Below are 23419 nucleotides of genomic sequence, written 5' to 3' on the forward strand. Positions count from 1 at the left end.
TAATCCGGACTCGTCGGGACTTCGGCGATTCCGGATTATAGATCATCAGTTTAAATCTGGTAAGATGGCATGCAAAAATTACAAAATTAAAAATATGAAACCGTAATTTATGAAATAAAGAACAATTATGATCTAAAGGGTATCAAAATTTACAAAAAGAAAAAGCTTAATATTTATTTGTTTACTTTATTAAACATTTCCTTCAATGTAAGTTGCTTCGTTTCATGTGATAATACTTTCTCTTTAATTCTATTAAACAGACATAATTTCTTGTTTAGTTACAAAGTTCCGCTGTTCAAGTTCTATAATTGCTGTGTTGAGAATACCGACTAATTTGTCAATCGAAATGTTTTCGTTTTCAATAACCTCTGGGTCACTTTCTTCACTATCGGAAGCGAATTATAATGACGAGGAACTTGATTTAAATCATATCAAAGACGGAGTACATCGAGACGAAATACTAAACTTAGTACGGAATTATAATCCAAATAAAATAAAAACATCTGCTCTGAAGATAAGGATAGTGTTGACAGATCAACTTCCAATCCGCGGCGTGAAATTCATAAACAGATTTCGGATTTCAAAACATACTTTCGCTTTGTAGATACAAATTACATATTAGTAAATATATATTGGAAATTCTATTTGACATAATCTTTCTAATCTATCATGACGATTCATGTCATAAATGACGTTTCTGCCCCCCCCCCTCTGCCGCAGAGCAGCGTGAAATTGATAAACAGATTTCGGATTTCAAAACATACTTTCGCTTTGTAGTAAATATATATCGGAAATTCTATTTGACATAATCGAAAGTTCAAGCTTACTTTTATAAAATTGCTCTAACAGTCTGCAAAAAATAATAAGCCGGATCCAATTCGAAGATTAAGGAACAACGCAATCTGCAACATTAACTGAATTAGATAACTTTAGCTTAGCGTATAACTCCGTTACACATTAAACGCGCATGCGCACAAACATATTCGCAGCCGTAAGGGTCTTACGCGCTCTCGTAAACGCCTGTGCGCATGCGTGAACGCGACGCATGCGCAGAAAGTTTGTAGCTTTGAGGCCCGGATTATAGATCATTCCGGATTATGGGTGTCCGAATTAACGACTTTTGATTGTATTATTATAAGAAGACAGCCCACTTTAACAATTATCTTCTGGAATAAGCTGTAAGTTCTGATGCAGTAGTTCATAACTGTGTTCTATTATTGTAGAGCAAGTTCTATTGTTTTTCTTATTCAATATGACTTCTACTATTTTCTTTCTTCTGATACAATACACTTTGTTTCCATACCATTTGTAACATGTCAAATCAATGACAAAGGTAGCCTATAAAGAATGTCCAGCATCTAAGTAATTTTCTAAACTCAGTATGATTAAGATTAAGACCTTAAATCAACTAATTAAGCTCTTCCAGCTGTATGTCTTCAGATTATGAAATTAGATATTGCTCTGCAAACATGTACATTGTCACACTAACAAGATAAAAGGTCTATTAAAAACTGTCACACGTATATAAAATATATTATTGTCCAAGATGTCTTATTAAATGTTACTTACATTAAGAACATAAAAAAATCCATATTCTTCTTAAATTACATTAAGGAGCCAGTGTATAGCACGAACAATCAGCCCCATATTATTACTGCCATGGGTTTCTAAATTCTACTGTCAGCATAAGCTAAGTTTGTAAATGCAATTCACAAACCATCTGGATCATGCAAACCCAGACCATAAACCATTAACTCATTGTATCACATGACCTACTCCCAATGATCTAAAGTTAATGAAGCTCACACCCCTATTAACCCTTTCCTATATAATTTAAAAGTGAGTAATTTTACAAGAAATGATTACTTATTTTTCATTAAAAAACATGTTTCATTTCATAATTTGTACATATTGTTAATTAAAATTACATTATTTAAAAGTTTTGGAACGAGAAATTGTGTTAAAATGCTGCAGTTTTCAGTGAAAGAAACAGGAAATAGTTTTTGTTGATCTACATAATTTGTATTTAATTTCTCATCTTGAAAGTTTTGTTTCGAGGACTACGGTAACCCCTCAGTTATTATAATATTCAACAGCAACTTTAGTTACATGATGAGCGTAACTCATCATTGTACTGCAAGGGGCAGTCTCTGGTCCTATGTAGTCTTTTCATGGGCCCTTTCACTCCCACTTTCCTTATTTTTATGAGAGAAAACAAGGTTTATGAGCAGTTACAGCATTACTTAGGGGTCATCTAAAACTTGCAACCCTAGACCTCTGCCTTCTGACTCAAGGCAGTAATCAGGTTCCTGGTGTAGCTGCTATTTGGAACACTATGAATGGTAAATGGCTTCCCAGAAGTAGCATGGCTATGAAAAACAAAATAGTATAACCATCGCCTCATAAATAATTTTACAGCCTTCACCTTTCAGCCGAAATAAAATCACTTGAAAAAGGCAGAAAAATACCTGACGATTTATCACTCAACATGCTTCAGAATTTGATGGCCTTGACCTGCTAATTTTTAGGATCGACTAGATCCACAACAAGATTCAGTGAATTTGCAATGTTGTGAAGTGGTGATACTGCCATTCAATGCTAAGATGTTTCTAATTGGGAATGTTTCTTTGGATAAACAAAGGCATGGGTCTAAACTATTACTATCATTCAAATGGATTCCTTTCACTCATCATTGTAACGGCAATCCCTTCCTCCATAGTATCAATGCATTTTTTATAGCATTGATTATATGTACTTGTATGGTATGGAACAGTTTCCCAGAAGCCAAATACTTTCTGGTGACTTCTAGCAAAATACACATTTATATTACAATCAAAGTTTGGTTATGGATATAGATTGTGGCAAAGCACTTAAGGGCTGCTTTCACAGAAGAATTTTTTGTGGAAAACTGACTTAATTCATGCTATGTTATAGCTGCAAAACCTCTCATGCAATCAGCATTTATGGGGACTTGAACTTTTTGTACAAGGAAATAAAAACTGCATGTGAATATTAATAACATATTTCTAATGTTTCAAAGCTTATGAATTATTCATGCATCGTATTAAATTTTTTTTGCAACAAAATTATAAATTAGAGAAATTAAACATTAGTAAATCATAAAAGAATATCACTGAAAGTGATTTAAGGGGGAAAAAATCAACCTTGAATTATTTTAATTTAGTGACTGATTGATCCCTCAAGGCAAGTTGAAAACAGGAATCAAACTTTTTATGTTTTAATTTTTATAATGAGTAAAAAGGTTTCTTAAGTACAAAGACAGGGGTAGCATATAAAAAGTTAGATTTAATATTTCACACAAAACTAATTTTTTTAATTTAAAAATATAAAGAAACATGAATATTTGCACCATTAAAATACTTTTTTAATTGTACATGTCTAAGATCAGTGGTTGTGAAAATAAAAGCTAATTGAGGACTTTTGTGAACACTGCATATATAAAAATATAGCATACCTACTGCATAACCTAGAATTTAAAAAAATTAATGATTAACCTTATGTGCATTATCAGAAATACACTTTAAGTGAGTTTGTTTATTTCCAAGTTAAGCATTTAAATTAATGTTCAAAACAATCTAATGTAAAAATATCCATCTAAAGAGACTAAGATATGTAAAAAAAAATTATTTTCTGCTAATATTTCCTAAGAAAATTTATAACAATGGAAATGGCACAAGAAACACAAAACTGAATAACTCACTGCAGTCTTTTAATCTGATCGTCTAAGAATAAATAACTTTATGTGCTACAAATCAAACTTATTTTATATCTAAACTAAAAAGCAAATGTTGCAAAAAAACTTTTCAATGAACAAAATGCTAAATAAATGAATAATAATCGACAAGGATCAATGTATTATTATGAGGAAATTTACGCTCTATGCCAGCTCTTGTTAACTATTACTGATTTCTTTAGCTCTAAAATATCATTTACAGAGATTAAAAAAATCAGCAATTTTTGCAAATTATGAAAATATACAATACTCACCACAATCTGATATGTCCTTTAGGAAATTTTCGTGTAGATCACCAGTATATAAAACATCTGCACCCTTTTCAGCTATCTCATTTAATGTCCTTGCTAAAACAGGACGTTTCAATATTTCTCCTTCTTTATATAAATCATTTGTTGCATTATTCAAAAATTCTTCCCTGAAAAAAGTAAATATTATCATTTTAAAATAAAGATAAATCACTTGTTGCATTATTCAAAAATTCTTCCCTGAAAAAAGTAAATATTATCATTTTAAAAGAAAGATAATAATTGAGTTAAGTCCTAAGATAGTAAGTAAGATTTCAAATGTGTGTAAAAGGACAAATTACCTCATGGAATTATCAGCTAATATTCGCTTCTTAACTTTTTGCAGATATTTTGCTAAATGTTTAGATACTTCAAAGCCATCATTGCAAATTTTAATTGAAGGTTCAATTAGTGATTTCCATGGTAACTTTCCATACTTTTCATGAGCCATTTTGTAACCTCTTAGTTCCCCAGGAACTGCTACAGAAAGTCCTCCTACAAAGAACAAAAACAGAAAGGAACTCTCTTAAATATAAAACATAAAATATTTGTATCTAGTTAGTAGCTAAATCATAATAAAAAAATAAAGTATAATAATAAAACTCATTTCTCAATTTTATGACCAATGATATTGATATTTAATTTTTATTTATAATAAAAGTAATTACATTAATAAGGATAACTAAGACTGTGTTGAAAATAAAAATGTATACTATGACTGATGCACTTAAAAAGGATATCTTATAACATCTGAAGGGTAACTAGCAGTATTACTGTGATAAAAAAGTTCCTAATAGTTTTATGAAATGATATTTTATTATTATTTATGAAACTTTAAAATATCTCTATTATGAAATGTAATTTCATAATAGAGATTTTAAATAATAGAGATTTTTCTGTTATGTAATGTAATTTCATAATAGAGATTTTAAAGTGGAAAGCGTTTTGATTGATGTCATTTCCTCTTTCTTTCCCATTAACATAAAAAAACGACAAATTTCATGTGCCATATGAAAAGAAACTAAGTAATGCTGGACATATACCAGTGAAATTTAGATCCAGGCAGTGTACCTCATAGAAGAAGATACATGTGTGAAACATGCAATGTGGGTCTGTGCATGTATCAAAAAGACAAAACATGCTTTGAACAGTGTCACAAAAAATATTTGTTCTTTGACACTGGGGGGGGGACCCCACCAAGTTTTTTATTTATTTATTTTTTATTTATTTTTTATTTTATTTATTTTTTTTATCCTTATTTTACTGAGTTTTTTAATCCATTTAGCCAAATGTCTTTATTATGTAGGTACTTATATTTTCACTGCCATAGAAAAATTACATAAATGTTAATTTTTAATTTTTTCTGATGATTTACTTTGTAAAATAATGTAAAAAAGTTATGTATTATGCAATTCCTACATGCATTTTTAAAATTCGTAAATTTCGTCATTTATTGGAAATGCGCACAGAGAGAGGTAAGTTTTTTTTTTTCCTACTACCTAGGTAAGTTTCAAAGTCCTAGACGGGGGTGGTTTCACAGTGCGACCACCACCCACAGAACAATGGGCAATAGTAGATTTTTTTTAAAAATTCATATATTATTTGTCTCTAGGATCATACTATTCAATTTCTATAGTTTTTAGTTAACAAATTATCTATAAAAATAATATCCCATGCATCAAAGGGTTAAGAAATAAAAATATAGATGAACATTTATTTTATTTAGCCCTCTTCCGAATTTCTTTGAAATCACAGCACCGTTAACTGTAGCTCAAAATCATTGTTAGAGATATAGTGTCCCGTATTTATTTCAGGTACCAACATAGTGGATCAGGCCTGCATTAAAACTGCTCAGCTAAATATGTCTGTTATAATTAGTAATAATTAGGCAGTTTATATATATAGTAATTATATATGTGACTTATTTAATATTTGTTTTTGCGTAGAAACTGTAGTTTTAAATGTAATTTTTTTTTTTTTTTTTTGTAATTGCTTTAACTGTATTTGGTGTTTTATATTTTTCAATTTTTAATAAAAGTATTTTGAGTTTTTATGTAATTTTGCTTTGCTGCGAAGTGAAAACTGAATTAATTTAATGGGAAATATATCTAATGAAATAAGTTTAAATGAAATGCAGGGAAAAAATGTGTATAATTTAATATTCTGTACAAGGAAGTCATGTGGTGTACAAATAATATTTTTTTTTAATGGCTTACCTTGTTATACAGCTAAGCAATTTATTGTTATAATTTGAAAGCTTTTATTTTGATTGGAAATAAATTGTTATTAACAACTTAACCAATAGATTTCTTACAAGCTGGAAAAGCAAAAAAATTCCTTATGTAATAAGATTCTAATAATGACATTAGTACCACAATACAATATTTCATAACTGAATACAAGGGAGGAATGACTACATAATAGTAAAAAAGATACCCTCTTGAGATGAAGTTGAATTGCCCTTGAACATATCTTTATCAGCATTTTTTGGAGCACTCTCTCGTGCATCAATCACAGCAGAAGTTTTATTTTCTCTGAAAGCATAAATATATATATATATATATATATATATATATATATAAATTTACATGGAAGATATTTTTAAAAAAAGTTCTAAAAATATTATTAAATAAGGAGCAGAAATTCTTTATAATCATATTATTTTATTTTAATAACATTTAGTTTTACATTGGTTAACGTTATAACATTGGTTTAATATTTAATTTAACATTGGATGAAAAAGAATAACAGAAACAAAGAAAACTCATTAACTGTAAATTTACTTCAATGGAATGAGTACTATCTGACCCATTACACAATAACTTTCTAACATGTTTTAATATTTAATTTAACACTGGATGAAAAGAATAATAGAAACAAAGAAAACTCATTAACTGTACATTTACTTCAACGGAATGAGAACTATCTGACCCATTACACAATAGAGTTAGTTTTAAAAAATGGCATATGTTAAATTTTGGTAGCTGATGTTTAGATATTTATAATTTATTGATTGATTGTTTTTAAACATCATGCAAAAGAAAGTGAAGAGAGCATATTACTGAATTAATTTGATATACAGACTGTGAAAGATTAACATACCTGATATATATTGTCATAAGAAAGCCACCACCAAATCCCATACTCTGTGGATTGACAACTCCATCACAAAATAAGGCAGCCAAAGCAGCATCAACAGCAGTTCCATTCTTTTCAAGAATATTTCTATAAATAAATATTTTGGTTATAAAACATCTTATTAAAATGTACTTTTACAACCAATGTATGGTAATTTTAATGCTCTTCTTAAGTTCAAGTAAAAGTTCAAATAAACCCACGAAAATAGATACTTAATCTGTAAGAAATAGCCATCAGTTTCAGAGAAAATTATTTCATTGATAAAGTTTGCCAAATGATATATTAAGCATATGTTAATAAATAAATTTAATTATCGAAATTGATAAAAATAGTTACAAGAGTACTCAAACTAAATAGTACCTAATTTAAATTCAAATTTTCACACAGTAAAATAATTTTAATATTAATAATAATAATTTAGTAACAAATTTATTCATAGTAAAATGTACTCGCGGGCCGTAAAAATAATTTGGCGGGCCGCCAGTTGGTCAGCCCTGCTTCAGATCATAACTTCATTATTTCATAAATCACGATTTCATATTTTTAATTTTATAATTTCTACATGCCATTTTACTAGATTTAAACTGCTGATCTAATATTCGGAAAAATCCCAAATCCGGAATCATCGAATTCCCGACCGAGTCTGGATTTCGTACCTTGTACTGTATTCTCTATCTATCTTAAAAAAACACCCTCCTTTTTGGGTTTTCCTGTTTCACACAAAATTGAGTTCAGAATTACTTAAAATATGAGTATTTTATTTTTAAATTTCAGTCTGTAAAGCAAATAGTGATAGTATTTTTATCTCTAATTAAAGTTCAATTAAAGTTAATTAAAGTTCAATGGATTAAGAAGCAAAACAGATTTATGAAAAGACACCGAAGGCTCTATCACTCTGGTACATCATTGCTAATTGCACACAGTACAGAAAATGTGTTTGAATTTCTTTGTTTTTCAGTAAAATACAGTCAAAAGTTGCTAATTCGGACACCCATAATCCGGACCTCAAAGCTACAAATTTTCTGCGACGCATGCGCGTAAGACCTTTACTGCTGCGAATATGCTTGTGCGCATGCGCAAAATAAGTTTACAAATGCGCGTTTAATGTATAACGGACGGTATAAGCTAAGCTAAAATTATCTAATTCAGTTAACGTTGCAGATTGCGTTGTTCTTTAATCTTCGAATTGGATTCGGCTTATTATTTTTTGCAGACTGTTAGAGCAATTTTATAAAAGTAAGCTTGAACTTTCGATTATGTCAAATAGAAGTTGTGATATATATTTACTATTATGTAAAGGATCTACAAAGCGAAAGTATGTTTCAAAGTCCATTAAACAAAAAGTGGAATTGCTGCAAAAAATGGATAAAGGCATATCCTTTGTTTATCTAAACTTTAATGTTTGTTTATCTTTAACGCCACGGCGCGCAATGAATTGGAACTTGATCTGTCAGCACTATCCTTATCTTCAGGGCAGATGTTTTTATTTTATTTGGCTTATAATTCCTTACTAAATGTAATATTTCATCTCGATGTACTCCGTCTTTGATATGATTTAAATCAAATTCCTCGTCATTATAATTCGCTTCCGATAGTGAAGAAAGTAACAGAGGTTATTGAAAACGAAAAAATTTCGTTTGACAAATTAGTCGGTATTCTCGATACAGCAATTATAGGACTTGAACAGCGGAACTTTGTAACTGAACAAGAAATTATGTCTGTTTATAGAATTAAAAAGAATGTATTATCACATAAAACGAAGCAACTTAAACAACCTACATTGAAAGAAATGTTTAATAAAGTAAACAAATAAATATTAAGCTTTTTTTTTTGTAAATTTTGATACCCTTTAGATCATAATTGTTTTTTATTTCATAAATTACGGTTTCATATTTTTAATTTTATAATTTCTGCATGCCATCTTACCAGATTTAAACTGATGATCTATAATCCGGGAAAATCGATAATCCGGAATCGTCGAAGTCCCAACGAGTCCGGACTAACGACTTTTGACTGTACTACTTTCATGATTACAGAAACAGGAAGTTCTGAAAAGTGTAATTAAATATATAATAGTATTAGCATTTAAAAAATTTATTTTAATGGCATGTCATAATAACCAATAGTTAATGCTTTGCTTCATAATAAAATAAATATAATTTTAATATTAATGTTTTGTAACATAATATAGAATTTTATCAAAATATTTAACCTTTGAAGATTTCTGTTACATAATAAACATTATATAATTACTTTAACATCTTTATTTTTAACAATAATAATATAAGGAATAAATGTCTGCATTTTTCACATAGCCTAAAGTTTGAAACTGCATTTTTAAATCTTTGAGACATTTGTTTTGAAGATCAGACACCAATTCAAAGAAATAGAGGAAATCTGCTCTAAGAATGGGAGTACTAACATTTGATATTAGAATAGTCCAAGTAAACTGACACATTAATTTAAAATCCAAAGAATGTGTTCTGACCATTAGCATGAGTAGTTGAAGAATTAGCAGCAAGAGTATTTGCAGAGGAGAATTTCGTTTTTGAGAATTGTTTACCAGAAATAAGGACATGTCATATCAGAGTCAACCAAGAATGAAACATTTGTTCTCCACTGACGAACGAACAAGCGACATGAAATCTGAGACAAAGAATAAGTTGCCTCTATTCCTTGCTGGTTTCATTTTCCTGCCATGAACAAGGTTAGGTAAGCTTGTTTTTCTCTATAATTTTTTCCAAAATGATTATGATACCAGCACATAGAATAATTTCTCTTTTTCAAACTGCTTTTTTTTTATTGCAGCCTCTATGACTTGGTGGGCAACCATGAGAAAGAGAGACATGATCAATATGCTAGTTTAATTTTACTGTTTCTTTAAACACTATCCTCAAGAGACTGATGGACTCAATAGACTGTGTGAAAAACGCTGCAAGTCCCATAGGTCAGATTTACTTCCAAGATTCTGTCCGCAATTTCTGTAGCTTTGCGTAAAGTTAAATTGGAAACCATGGCCAAAACAGACTGGTTGGTCGAATGACAGCATTTAAGGATTCCACTAAATGTTTCATATTCCTAAGTTAATCAGAAGGCTTTCAAAAACCTAATTCTGATCTAGATGATAACTGGCAAATTTCTTGGTGGGAAGATTTCATCTGATTGGTTTACTAATTTAATTTAGAGCTTTGTATATGGGTCAGTAGGATCTGATTTCATAATCCTGAACTAATGATGAAATACTGAGAGGGAGATGAGAAACTACATAATTATACTTAGTGTCTGATTCTGTGACAGGTCTGGGATGGCAAGAGCAGACATGTAAACTATATGGCTAGGTCTGATCTGTTATAAACTGGAATTTGGATGGCATCTACATCAGACATTGTGCAAGGTTTCAGCCAAAATAAAAGTAAAAATGGAACTATATAATATAAAATATGAATGATATATAAAAAACAAAACAATGAAATAATCTATAATTAGTACTCAACTGTGATCAAGAGGATGACAATCGATGCAATCCATAATTTTTAGTTTAGAAATCTTTGGAGAAGGGCAGTTGTCAAAACCGAAAGTATTTGTGAACTTTTCACAAGACCTGATTTAGTGGTGTCTAGAAATCCCCATTTTAATATGGTGCTGATTTTAGTTGTCCATAGCACATTAAATATTCTCATTGCATTCATCAAGAACTCCAATCAAACAATACAAATTTATCTTTAAATTTTCACAATAAAAATTTATCTTTATTTCAAGACTTCAAACATGCGTACTTCTCTCCTTGACAGCCGGTGTCTTTAGCTGCATTTCTATATAAACTTCTCCTACTTAGAGTTGCCGTATTTTATTGGCAGCAAAGCGTGCTTATTTATCATTCACCATGACTCATTACCACAATTCTCATCATTCTTGACTAGAAATAAAGATAAAAAACAGAAATTGAAAAGAATTTCCGTTTCTTTCAAATAAAGAAACCTTTCAAAATTTTAACAGAAGCATAATATAGATGGCAATTTACCATTTTCTTTGTTCCTAAGCATCATGAAATCATTTTGCTGTCAGTTAACAAAAATAGCTAAACATGTGTTTCTTTCCAGCATTAAAAATCTTTACAGCTTTTATTACATGTAAGCAGTGAGCCAAAATTTAAACTATAGAATGTATGCAATTCATTAAAACCATACATGTAATGAGTTTATATGTAATGACATGTATTTCCTTTAATCAGAATTTTCAGCAGGATTTTTCTAGGGAAATTGGATATACTTATGCTACACCTGAGAAATTTCTAAATAAACATGATTAAAAAATGAAGTATTATTTTCATCAAGAACAAAGAAATTCTTGATGATTAACTGCAAGGTTGAACATTAATCAAAATTTTTTAAGTTAATTCTTCTAGATTATCTTACTTTCTTTTCTTGATCAATTTACATTCAAATTAACCCCCAAACAGTTGTATTTTTAAAAGTACAAATATATTTTTAAAAAATAACAGTGATCCAAATCTGCAATTGCATTAATTGAAAAGCAATACAAACAACAGTTTCTACAAATGTAACAGAAAAATTACAACAAAATAATCAGATAACTATTTATAAACATAATGAGATTGACAAAACTCTGAAGAAAGGTCTATTTTATTCTCATAATTTCTAACAAGGAAATTATGAAGTAATCTTCATTCAATTATAAAAAACAAAGCTATCATTTCATAGGAAATAGCTTTTCTATAGATTTCTTTTCTAAAAATATTAGACAGAAGGTCTTTTAATATTAATGCTGTGCTAATGGTACAGACATCAGTCATAATTTCTGTCCTTTTCTTCTCCTAGTTTTAATTCAGTTGCATGCTCTGAAGACCACCTGCATGGTTTAGGAAAAAGGGAAGTTTTGAGGACAGCTTAATGGAAGCTTTAACAATTAGTGAAGATTGAACTGAAAGCTCAAAAGTTGACAACAAATTTCTTCCATAAATTTTTAAAAACCTTACTGTTCTATTCTACATTTTTAATATGTAACAAAACTTATTGATGTACAAAAGTATATAAGAATTTTCTAAAATTTAATGGGAAAAGTACTGAAAAACATCATAAGAAAAAATAAATAAATAAATAAATAAATAAAATAAAAAATGAAATAATAATAATAATAATGGAATATAATTTTAAAATTTAGCACCATTCCAAATTGTTACGAAATTTTTCATAATTTACTGTGATGAATTAATATTATATGGATATCAATAATCAGTTAAAAACTATGAATAACTGGAAATTAATTACTCACTGATAATTTCACAGAAACTTACTTTCCAATAGCTGCACAAGGCTTTCCATCTGTTACAACTACAGCTTTATCAAAAGTGAGGAGTGGAGATGACGATTCAGGAAATGAAGTATCTAAATACTGCTGCCTTTTTTCATATATTTTTGGCAATCCAAGAGCTAATGATGTTGTTATTAAAATGAAAGCTGCAACTAAGGTGACTGAGACAATAATCGCATCTCTTTTGGTACATATACACCTAGAAATAAAGAAATACAATTATGATTAAAATTTTATTAAGTCTTTTGTAAACACAGATAAAATTTAAACTTTTTACCAAAATAGGAACTTCAATTAAAGTTTCATGCAATGAACGGAAATTTTTATTTTCTCAGATTGCACACTATAAACAATCATCAGCAGTAGGGTACACATTTACATACATCTAATAATGCCCATTTCCATGTTAACTTTTATTAGCGGCATTATGGTTGAAACTGTGTAATATGTTGTATAAATAAACAACTTCATACAAGCTTTTAGATAATTTCTAACTTAGGATATGTGACCACTGTTTTTAGAATGCAAATTAAAAAATTTCCAATGATGATTATTTTATGCATAGGTTACAAAATAGCGCTACATTGTAGTGGCAATGCATAAGTAAAAAATTACTGCTTCTTTGGCCTTGATAATGGCTGCTATATGAATACACATTATTTCTATGTAAAGGTTCTGGATAATCAAATGCTTTTTAAAATTTCTTCCAGAATCAGTTCAGGATGATGGTGGTGGATGACATGCTTGTATACTTTTTTAGGTCCGATAAATGCCTAAATGGTTAAGATTGCTGAATATTAGTAGCTCAACTGATTTTAAACCAAGATGAACAAATAGGTTGGCTACATAGTTGTGATTTGTGGTTTTTTTGCCATGTGTAGTATGACTGTGTTACTGTGAAAGACAGATATCTGGCAAATGTTGATATGCTCAGGTGAATGTCAGCATTCATAGTCGCTTGGTGAATGTACGAAATATTTGCTAAATATAATTACTTCTCACTTACACTGGCAGATGTTAACATTCAGCATACACTGATGGTGAATGTTGAATAAAATATTCTTTTTTTTGGGTTACGTTAAGCTAAAAATGCAACTTTTATTAAAGCACATTATTACACACATCAAAATTATGTGATGAACATTATACAGTCTTATTTATTACAACAACTTAAACTGTTATGACACTCAGAATAGCGCAAGGGTCGCTTATTTTTACGACTGCATTCAAGTCATGGAATACTTCTTCCTGCAATTACAGCATAGCATATATAGCCTTATTCACCATTTCCAGAATTAGTTGCAACTGCTTCTCTCAGCAGTCATTCTTGAGAAGAAATCTTGTGTATGGAAAGTACCTTTTTGTACAATCTGTTTAAAAATTTATTTATGAAAGTCAGAGTCTTCAGTTATAACAGCCGCCAATACAATTCACGCATCTGTATGACCACGGTCGACATCAGGGAGCTCTATCTCAGAAAAACAAAAGACTCAGCATTTTTATAGCTTCTCTTTCAGATTTCAGAGCTTATCTGTGCTTGTTGACATATACAAGCAACGGTTCGAATGTACAAGAAAATAATCAAATATTTGGTCTTTCACCAATGTATATAAAATGTTTTGACGTTCACTAGAGAATAATGACATTCTCTAATTTCAGTTTTTCATGTGATAAAATACAAGCCAATTTCTCTCAGAAAGGCTTCAGAAAAGCATGCTCCCATAGGTAGATGGTCCTCCTGTGCTTGCCACCAATCAAATAAAATAAATTAAGCTTTTCTCCAAGCATTCAAACATGTTCAATGGGATTTAAGTTAGAGCATCTAATTACACATTGCTCAAAACAATTAGGGAATGTTGTCAGTTCGGCATGAAATAACCATAGAATCAACAACTTTTCTAACAAAAATTAAATAAAAAAGTTTAGAAAGGAAAATTATAACGTTGACAAAGTTGGGACTATGTAAATTTTGTCTGTACCATCAAAAACTATCCATTTTAGATAAAGAGTGAAAAGCGACCTGCAGCATTCCTTATGTATGAGGAGATTAAAGACAACTGACATGCATTAAATGTTTTGTTGTTGACCCAATGCTTACTTGTCTGACTTATGGTCAGCCCAAGACCACAAAATTCCTCATGGCAAGGGGTGCAAGATTACGCCTGTCGTTGGTAGGTGCCTTGAGCACCTTAACTGATGACAATGCAACTTAGCTCAGTTCTGCCCCAATTTTTTAGGAAAGCATACCCCGTGGGAAGGGGTCCTACGGCGTCTCACCCCTCTTTTCCCACCAGCAACCTTTCGAGAGGACTTTCGGCTCCCCACATATTTAGAGTGCTCCAATGCCGCACGGACAATATACATTTACAAACATCCATGCCTTGTCCGGGATCCGAAGCCATGTCCTTTGGTACAGCAGTCAGCAATGCTAACCACTATAGAGGTTGATTCGAAGCCATGTCCTTTGGTACATCAGTCAACAATGCTAACCACTATAGAGGTTGGGTGGCATTGAATGTTTGTTAACAGTGAATATAATGTCTCAGCAAGATGACTTAGATGAATCGGTAACTTGGAGGGCCATCAGTCATTTAGAAGTGAAGCAAACACAATCCGTTGAAGAGGAAGCGTTAGGTTGTTTCTCAAAGAACATTTCTAGACTATGGAATCAGTTTCTGGAAACTGGAAATGTTCACCGATGATCGGGACAAGGTCTTCAACCTGCAACAACACAAAACGAGGATCGGTATTTAACACTAACGATCAAAAGAAACGGCAATACGAACGCCACTTTCTTGCGACAGCACCTTCAGAGAGCTACTGGTACCAGAGTTTCGACTCAAATTCTTCGAAACCGACTGCTTCATGTGAGTTTGTATACTCGCAGACTTACGGTTTATGTTTCGTTGACACAGGACCACCGTGCTGCCCGCAGAAGGTGTTTGGTGTTTGATGTATTTAATTATGGCAAAGCACACGAGGGCTATCTGCCTAAGGGGAGGGATGCCTTCGTGGAGGTCTTTCTAAGGGAAACTGGCTTGTATACACGTTACATATGGGAAAAACCACGAAAACGCCCATGCAGCCAGCCCGTTCGCGGGATTCGAACCTCGGACCGAACTACCAGTGTTCAGCGACTTTACTGCTCGGCTGCTGGTGGGCTGCCCGCAGAAGGATACATGTGGTTAATGAGCTTAACTGGGGCTTGTTTTTGAATAGGAATTATATTACGAAATACTAAAAATGTATGCTAAGGCTTTATTTTTCGACCAGGTCTAGTTTTCCAAAGAGTAAGGTATGCTATTCATTCTAGCCAATTTTTCATACAGCTTTTTCATTCTAGCAAACACAAAGTTTGCCTCTCCTCACATATACACGTGGCAGAGAACTCTTGCCTAAAGTGATAGTTTTTCTAGGCTATTTCATTATATTCTTACTTTGCCATTGTTCCTTCCCGAGAGAGTATTCTTTTACATGTAACATACAATGCTACATGTCAAAACAGTTATATCAGAATGAAAGTAGAGATTAAAACTCTATGCTGCCCATAAGTAGAAGCCATTTTATTTTTATTGTCACAATCAGACAATAATAAAAATGCATCAGAGTGAAGATTTGTGTCTTTATCTCTGAATTAAACAATAAAAGTTGGTTTCATATATTTCGGAAACCACTTCAACACATAAGACATGCATTTATGAAGATTGGCCACCCATTATAATCTCTTTCATTATCCTTTAAGATTCAGGGTTTAATTCAGACTTTACATCACCTAAGATTTTTACATGTTATAAAGCAAAATATGTAGCATAACTGATCAAATACATTACAAATTTTAAAAGCAATATTTTTTACTTCTAAAATCTGTTTAGTTTTAAATAAGTGTTTCATTAAAATCCTTCGAATGGGAGTACGGAAATAGTTACGCTTTCGTTAATAAATTAATTAAGCTCTTAAAAGAAAGGAAAATAAACCGTAGCTGAAAAGCATAGAGTCTCCATGTTACCTCTTATCAATTTATCATTAGATCTTTGCAGTGAACTTTCTCTGTTTATTACAGCTGTACCAGAGAGGATTTATTAAAAAAAAGTATCTCGATCAAACACATTGTTTTTGTATTACTTACATATAATAACAGAATGAAACTTGTCCAACACAGCTAGCCTTTGTCTTAAAAAACAAATGTTCCTGCCACGATAACTGTTAATAGTTGTGAGTTCATTCCACTATTCCTTTTAAACAGCGAAGAAGGAAGGCATAATGCCAAGACAAATCTATCGGTGTCATGGAAAATGAGTTAGTACACTTATGTCATAAAATTCATAAAACTCCATGTACCTGAGTCTCACGGTAAAACAAAAGAGGCAGTGCACGTATCCAAACTGCTTTCTCAGCCTCCAGTAGGATTTTGTTCGATTCTAATTGAAGAATCGCAACTTTGGATATAGTAACTGTTTTGTCAATTACTTCTACACCATAATTAGTCTTTATTTCTTAAAATCACCCACATTTTCATAAAATCCAACAACAAACTTTTATTGCCTGATATTAAACTATATAAGCCATGGTACCATATACATCAAATTAATACTTCATCAACCTAGCATTTTGCAAGTGTGACAGTCTGTTCCAGCAAAGTATTCATTATGCGGGATGCTGTTTCTCATACGTTACTAAGCAAATATTTTAAAATCGTTTCCGATCTAAGTTTAAAATTGCGAAACATCATAAAAAAATTCCAGGGAACATTTGAAAACTAAGAATGCAGGAAGTGTTTTGGAAATTTACTAATATACAGGGTGGTTATAATTAAAATTCCACTTTGAAATGGTCATAAAAGGAAAACTACTGGACAAAAATGTTACAAATTTGGTAATTGTATAAAGGATGTCATGGGAATTTATTTTCAGTGGGGAGGGGGGGGGGAGGAGAACTTAAAAACTCACCACCAGGGGGAAATTGTGATATATGCAATACAGCTAAACGAAATAAGTGTCGGAATCTAACTTAACCTTTCGTTACACGGGTTTAACATGTTGTAAACCTTAAAAAACATTGACCTTAACAAAATTACCATTTAAAGACAAAGGCGATAAAAGTCGAGTGCGCCATCCGTGTAACGGAGAAATCCGTTCGTGAAAACCATAAATTAGCGATTAGAAAATGTGAGATCGCAATCACTCACAAAATTGTGCGCATTCCGGAAATCGTTTTCTTACAGATCGCTAATTTATGATTTTTAAAGCCTGAATTCGGACATAAGACATGAAGATATCGGTTTAAAACGTTTTTAATCGTTTCTAAAACGAAACTGTTTGTGGGGTTTTGCAAAACCGCAATGTCTTGTAATTGGCTTACGGCAGGAAAAAGCAAATGATTTATGCAAATGCGCTTTACACGTCATTTGATTTTTCAGATAAAAGTGAGCGTATTTGTCACAGTTCTCTCTGTTACGAATCGACAACTTCTCTAACCATGTAAGACCGTGTTTTTCTCGTGAAATCTTATCATGAACGCGATAGCAATGAACGGCGTGCTTTGCAAAGGTATCGTTCAGTAAGAGAAATACGCCGAGGGCCAATGACACCACAGGGTTTGAGGAAAATGATAGCAAAGTTTGAAGCCACAGATTTGTTATCTGTTCACCTAGGAGGGAAAGGAAACTAAGGAGGTTGTTGCATTAGCTGTGAAAGAAGCAACAATGGAAAGCAAACAAGGTACATGCTGTCGCACGTCAAATGGACGTGCCATGGAGTACGGTGTAGAAAATTGTCCGAAAATTGCTGCAGTTCTACCCAAACAAAATCAAATATGTTCAAGAACTTGAATTTAACAATCCTGCTGCAAGAGAATCTTTCGCTTTGGAATTCCCTGCACGTGGACGAACATTGGCCATGGAACATTTTGTGGACAGATGAGTAACATTTTTACCTAAATGGCGATGTCAACACCCATAACTGCAGGATTCGGAGAAACAAATCCCCCATGTTATCTACCCAGTTCCACTGCATTTTCCTAAAGTCACCGTTTGGTGTAGTATGACACCTAGTTTCATAGTTGGACCATCTTTTTTTGAAGAGCAGTAGATATCTGGACATACTACGTGCATTGTGACTGCAGCCGTCACCATCGAGATAGATAAGGCCTGCGCGCTGAGTTACTACGTCACTGCTAGGGGACCGGTCTTCGCGCAGTTTAGCTTCCTTGCTAAACACCCGTTTTTCTAAACCTATTCTATGAAATTGGTATCTCATACTATAAAATCAGTCTAAAACAAATTTATGGCAATATAATGTTTTACAAAGCTTATACGAATATGAAATATTTTCATTTTCTTTTGTTGGTATTTATTTTCAAAACAAAATTATTTGAGAATGGTGTGGTGCTTTTAAAAGCAAATCATTTCTTTGAAGAAAAATTGGTTTTAAAATTCAAGTAGCTAAAATTTTTACTTTGATTTTTCTGCACTGTTTTTGTGTCTCTCGTTGATTCTCATCACCGCATCAAATTTTTTTGTTTCACCCACTACTTTAACAAAATGTTTGCCAGTGGGAACACATGTTATCTCTCATTCTATAATTATTGCATATTTTTTATATCTATCATATTAATGTAGCAGGATTATAAAACATCAAACGAATGCAAGAGACTACTTAATATTTAGACTAACATTTAAATGCCTTATATCAGTCAGAAAATTTTTCTGAATGTAATAAATTACTAAATAGTCTAGTCTTAATATTATTTCTTACTTACATATTGTATGTTCATCTGTATTACAGTTAATGTTTTCCTCTTAATGCTACATAATTATTCGACAGAATCTGTAGTTAAATTGAGATAATGTTTATTACATAGCTCTGAAGACTATCAATATTAAAATTCCAAATAAGACAGGACAGTTTTTTTAAATAAAGTTATACACATTTTTTTTGAAAATATTTTTAAAATATACGAAATACTTAAAAAACTTTTAGAAACTGAAATTTCTTGCAAATATTTACATCATACCTATTTAACTATAAGCGTTACCTCTGTTCTGAAAATATTTTTTCTATTAATATCCACATGAAAAGAAAATATAAATCCTAACATCATGTTCAAAACTTTTCTGTAGAATGTAAGCAATTTTTTTAACTTAACTTACATAGCTTTTGGTGGTGCCACGTACTCAAATTAAAGATTGTAATTTAAAAGATAATTAAAAAAAATTGTTTTTAAAATTGTATTGAATTGAAATACAATGAAAACAAGTATGTCTACATATGAATTCAATTACTACTGCTTCTTCAATAACTGTACATTTTTAAAATTTCATTTTGCAGTTTCGCAATTTAATTACCTTAATATGAATCTTACATACATTACTTTAGAAACTTTTCTATCATTCTCAGAAAGATTTATATTGCATAACAAATTTTAAAAAAACTGATTGCATGATAATAACATATATAAAAGTGAACAGAAGCTATATTAGCTAAACATATGCATTTAAGTTTCATCATGATAAAATGATATTTAATGATTTGCAAAAAACATTGATATTTAAATTTAAGAACACAGTACTCTGTCAAGAATCAAATTTACTCTGCATTTGATATTCTACATATTACGTAATGAAATAAGTGTTATGCTTTTAACCCCCTAGGACAGTTATTTCATATAAAATTAGTTTCCAATTAAAATAAATAATCATAAATTTTGCTGACAATTTTTATATTACTAGTGTTAGTAATTATTACAAGGGATGATGCTTCAAATGTCAAAAGTAAACATAAATTCAATTCTTAAAACATAATGAATAAAAAATTACAACTTATGTAGAATGTAACGATAATGATACAGCTTTTCCTGAAGTGAAAAAAATTAAATGTGATAACGTTACTTTTTCTGATTATGTCAGGGTGGATGAAGACTTGCGCGTAGTCTGTGAAAAACAGCGACGATGACATCATAAAAATTATCTGAGAAGATGAAAGAGGCTTATCGGATTTAGAAGAGAATGCAGAGATTGTTAAGCGCCCTATTGATCAAACCATAATGGATTCTGTAAAAACTCTGTAAGCATTTATTAAGATAGAGTCTTCCTCTGAAAATGAATTAAAATGTTTACTTAAAATCGACAAGCTGGCTGAAAAATGTAGGCATAATAAACAGCGTCTTCAAATATGTATCGCTTTCTAATTTAGTGCAAAACATAATCAAGAGAATTTTTAGTATTTCCCTAAAGTCTAAAGAAATAAAAATTCCTTTTTATTGAAAGCTTCAAATGCCATCATCCGCGGGGATGGATGATATAATTTCACGGTCATGAATAAATTTGAAACACATCAATATTTAAGAAAATTACATAAGAAAGGCTCAGCATAACGATTAGAATATATTATAATGCTTTGAGTAATAACTGCATAAGATAAAATTAAGCATGATTTCCTTTGTTCTGCATCTTAAACTACTCATAATCACAACAGATTCCTCAGCTAATTTTTAATTCACGCATTACTTTACGAACGAAGTTTCAATCAGCTTTTATTGAAGTGTTTGCGGGTATAAATATTGCAACATTAAAATATGCATAAGAATATTTTGATTAACAATTTTATCTTTTTTACTTATCGTTTTTTGTTGCTCAGGTGGTACTGGACTTCACAGCACTTTCTCCCCTACATTGAGAAGAAATAATTTCAAAAACAGAAAACGCAAACGTCATATCCTGATTTCATAGAACTTACCAAAGTGTTAATCAAGTCTTGTGAAACTGTACGGCTTTCTTTTAAAGTGCACTTTTCGGAGCCTAGAGAACCCAGAAAGGCATTTGGTGCACTGAAGCTATTCGATGTATGCTCAGTCAGGTTGAAGTCTAATGAATAAATTGGACTATACATACGTATGAGCGATTTGACGTGATTTTAGTGATTTGACGAGACTAGAGATGCTCGATGCGGACCAACACTAACAACCACTAGCAAAGATGGTTACGTTGGGTTATTTGAATGTGACAAAGCCCACAAGGATCTGCCCAGGAGAAGGGACGTCTTCGTGAAGGACTTTGCAACGGAAACTGGCTCGTACACACGTTACACATAGTTACACAGCAAAGAATCTGAGTCCATAAAAGTTCTAAATAGCTTCACATGGAATTCCAAGAGCTTACCCACCTATCTGTGATCGGTTACGTACATAGCCGCTTATCAAAAATACGCTCCTTTACCCTTTTGCGCCGACTGTCACGTATACGTCTCATTTCCCGGCCGACACGCTGGCGTGCCAGAGCGTTTTCTCGTTCACCCCTTGCCGTCACACATTTGTGCCAGTGTCCTGAAACATCTTAAGAACTATAACTTTTGGCCCAAGATGGCGTTGTATGGCCATATGGTTTCAGATTACATGTCGATTTAACCTTCTACTCCATGTGAGTGGTTTTTGATTATATAAACATAAGGGGGAAAGGAATGTTTCCGAAAGGCATGCTTTATGACGGCTCTTTAACTCTCATATATGTTAAAATTAGCGTTTAATTTATCTTTTTCCTTTACACGAAAATATATAAAAAAATATTATGAAAATATATAAAAAAATATTTGAGATATATAATATTAAAAGTCATTAAATGCTAAGTAAATAATGAAAATAAAATGTGTAAAATATATATTTAAACAAGAAATAACTTAAATAAAGTATCTATAAAAACATAATATAAAGCATATGTCATTTAAATACTTTATAGAACATTATTAAACAATGCGTTGATATTTCGCCGATTTCATGGATTCAGGTTAACTCTCCGGCCCCGGACAGACTGCCGGCGTCAGCGATAAGCGCAAAAGGGTTAGGATGGCCATTTTTGATGATTCTACGCCAAACTATGAAATCCCTTTTATGGATACGGGATTTTTAACAAACAAGGAAAGTACGTTGCAAGTTCCTCGTTCGCGAACTCTTCAGTAAACAGTATACGGTCCCATTTCTCTTGACTCCATTAAAATAACAACAACAATACCTAAAACGGTCCCCTCTAAGATACAATTCATTTGGTTTCTTTGATTATGGCAAAGCACGCAAGAGTTATCCGCCTAAGTCAATTCAGAAGATGAAATGAAAGGGAAAAAAATTATTGGTTTTCTTGCAAAAAGTCCAACATCTGAAACCTTCGTGCACCATTCCTGGAAAAACTAGCTCTTTTATAATCGCTTTCTGGTTTCTCCGAGCTGACAATGACAGAAAATTGTTTTCGGATGCAGTCTCCTTGTGCTTCGCCGCCCTTTACCAAGCTGTCTACTAACTGATTCACTTCTTAAAAAATCTGATGTGTACACCCCATGACTTCCTTGTACGGAATATTAAATTATACGCATTTTTTTCTTGCATTTCATTTTAACTTATTGGATTGAATTAAATCTACTTCGTCGATAGCGCATAAACCACAATAGTGTGTGTGTGTGTGATTATGGCAAAGCCTCGAGGGCTATCTGCCTAAGGGGAGGGATGCCTTCGTGGCATCGTGGAGGACTTTCTAAGGGAAACTGTCTCGTACACACGTTACACATGGGGAAAACCACGAAAACGCCCATGCAGCCAGCCCGTTCGCGGGATTCGAAACTCGGACCGAACTACCAGTGTTCAGCAACTTTACCGCTCGGCCGCTGGTGGGCCCATAAACCATAATAGAATAAATACACTCTTTAAAATTCACTCTAGTATTTGTTTACCATAGCGACACTCTGGCGCTAGGTTCACTTAACAGCGTTATATTTCGTTCATATTACAACTAAGAATGCACAAAATTTATGTCATTTGAAGAATTATCTAATCGTTGCCACATGTTCTATTCAAATACTATAATAAATTTAAAACGATGTAAAAAAGAAATTAATCAAACCAAACAAAAAAGAAAGTTTTTCACAGACGA

The 23419-nt window shown here is 31.8% G+C and overlaps 1 protein-coding gene across 2 annotated transcripts in view; it reads right to left on the reverse strand.

The window, feature by feature from the left end:
- Positions 1-23419, reverse strand: part of LOC118198992 (scoloptoxin SSD14-like) — an 87723-nt gene that overhangs the window by 19152 nt on the left and 45152 nt on the right. For both annotated transcript variants that reach the window (XM_085812777.1, XM_085812778.1), the window contains exons 2-6: positions 12494-12709; positions 7144-7266; positions 6478-6575; positions 4344-4536; positions 4009-4172 (exon numbers count right to left, since the gene is read on the reverse strand). In XM_085812777.1, coding sequence (XP_085668903.1) covers positions 4009-4172; positions 4344-4536; positions 6478-6575; positions 7144-7266; positions 12494-12709 — 794 coding nt within the window. The remainder of the gene's footprint in view (positions 1-4008; positions 4173-4343; positions 4537-6477; positions 6576-7143; positions 7267-12493; positions 12710-23419) is intronic.

The sequence above is a fragment of the Stegodyphus dumicola genome, chromosome 3 (assembly GCF_044657685.1).
Source record: "Stegodyphus dumicola isolate Sdum_Otavi_A_Nest chromosome 3, ASM4465768v1".
NCBI classification, from domain to species: domain Eukaryota; kingdom Metazoa; phylum Arthropoda; class Arachnida; order Araneae; family Eresidae; genus Stegodyphus; species Stegodyphus dumicola.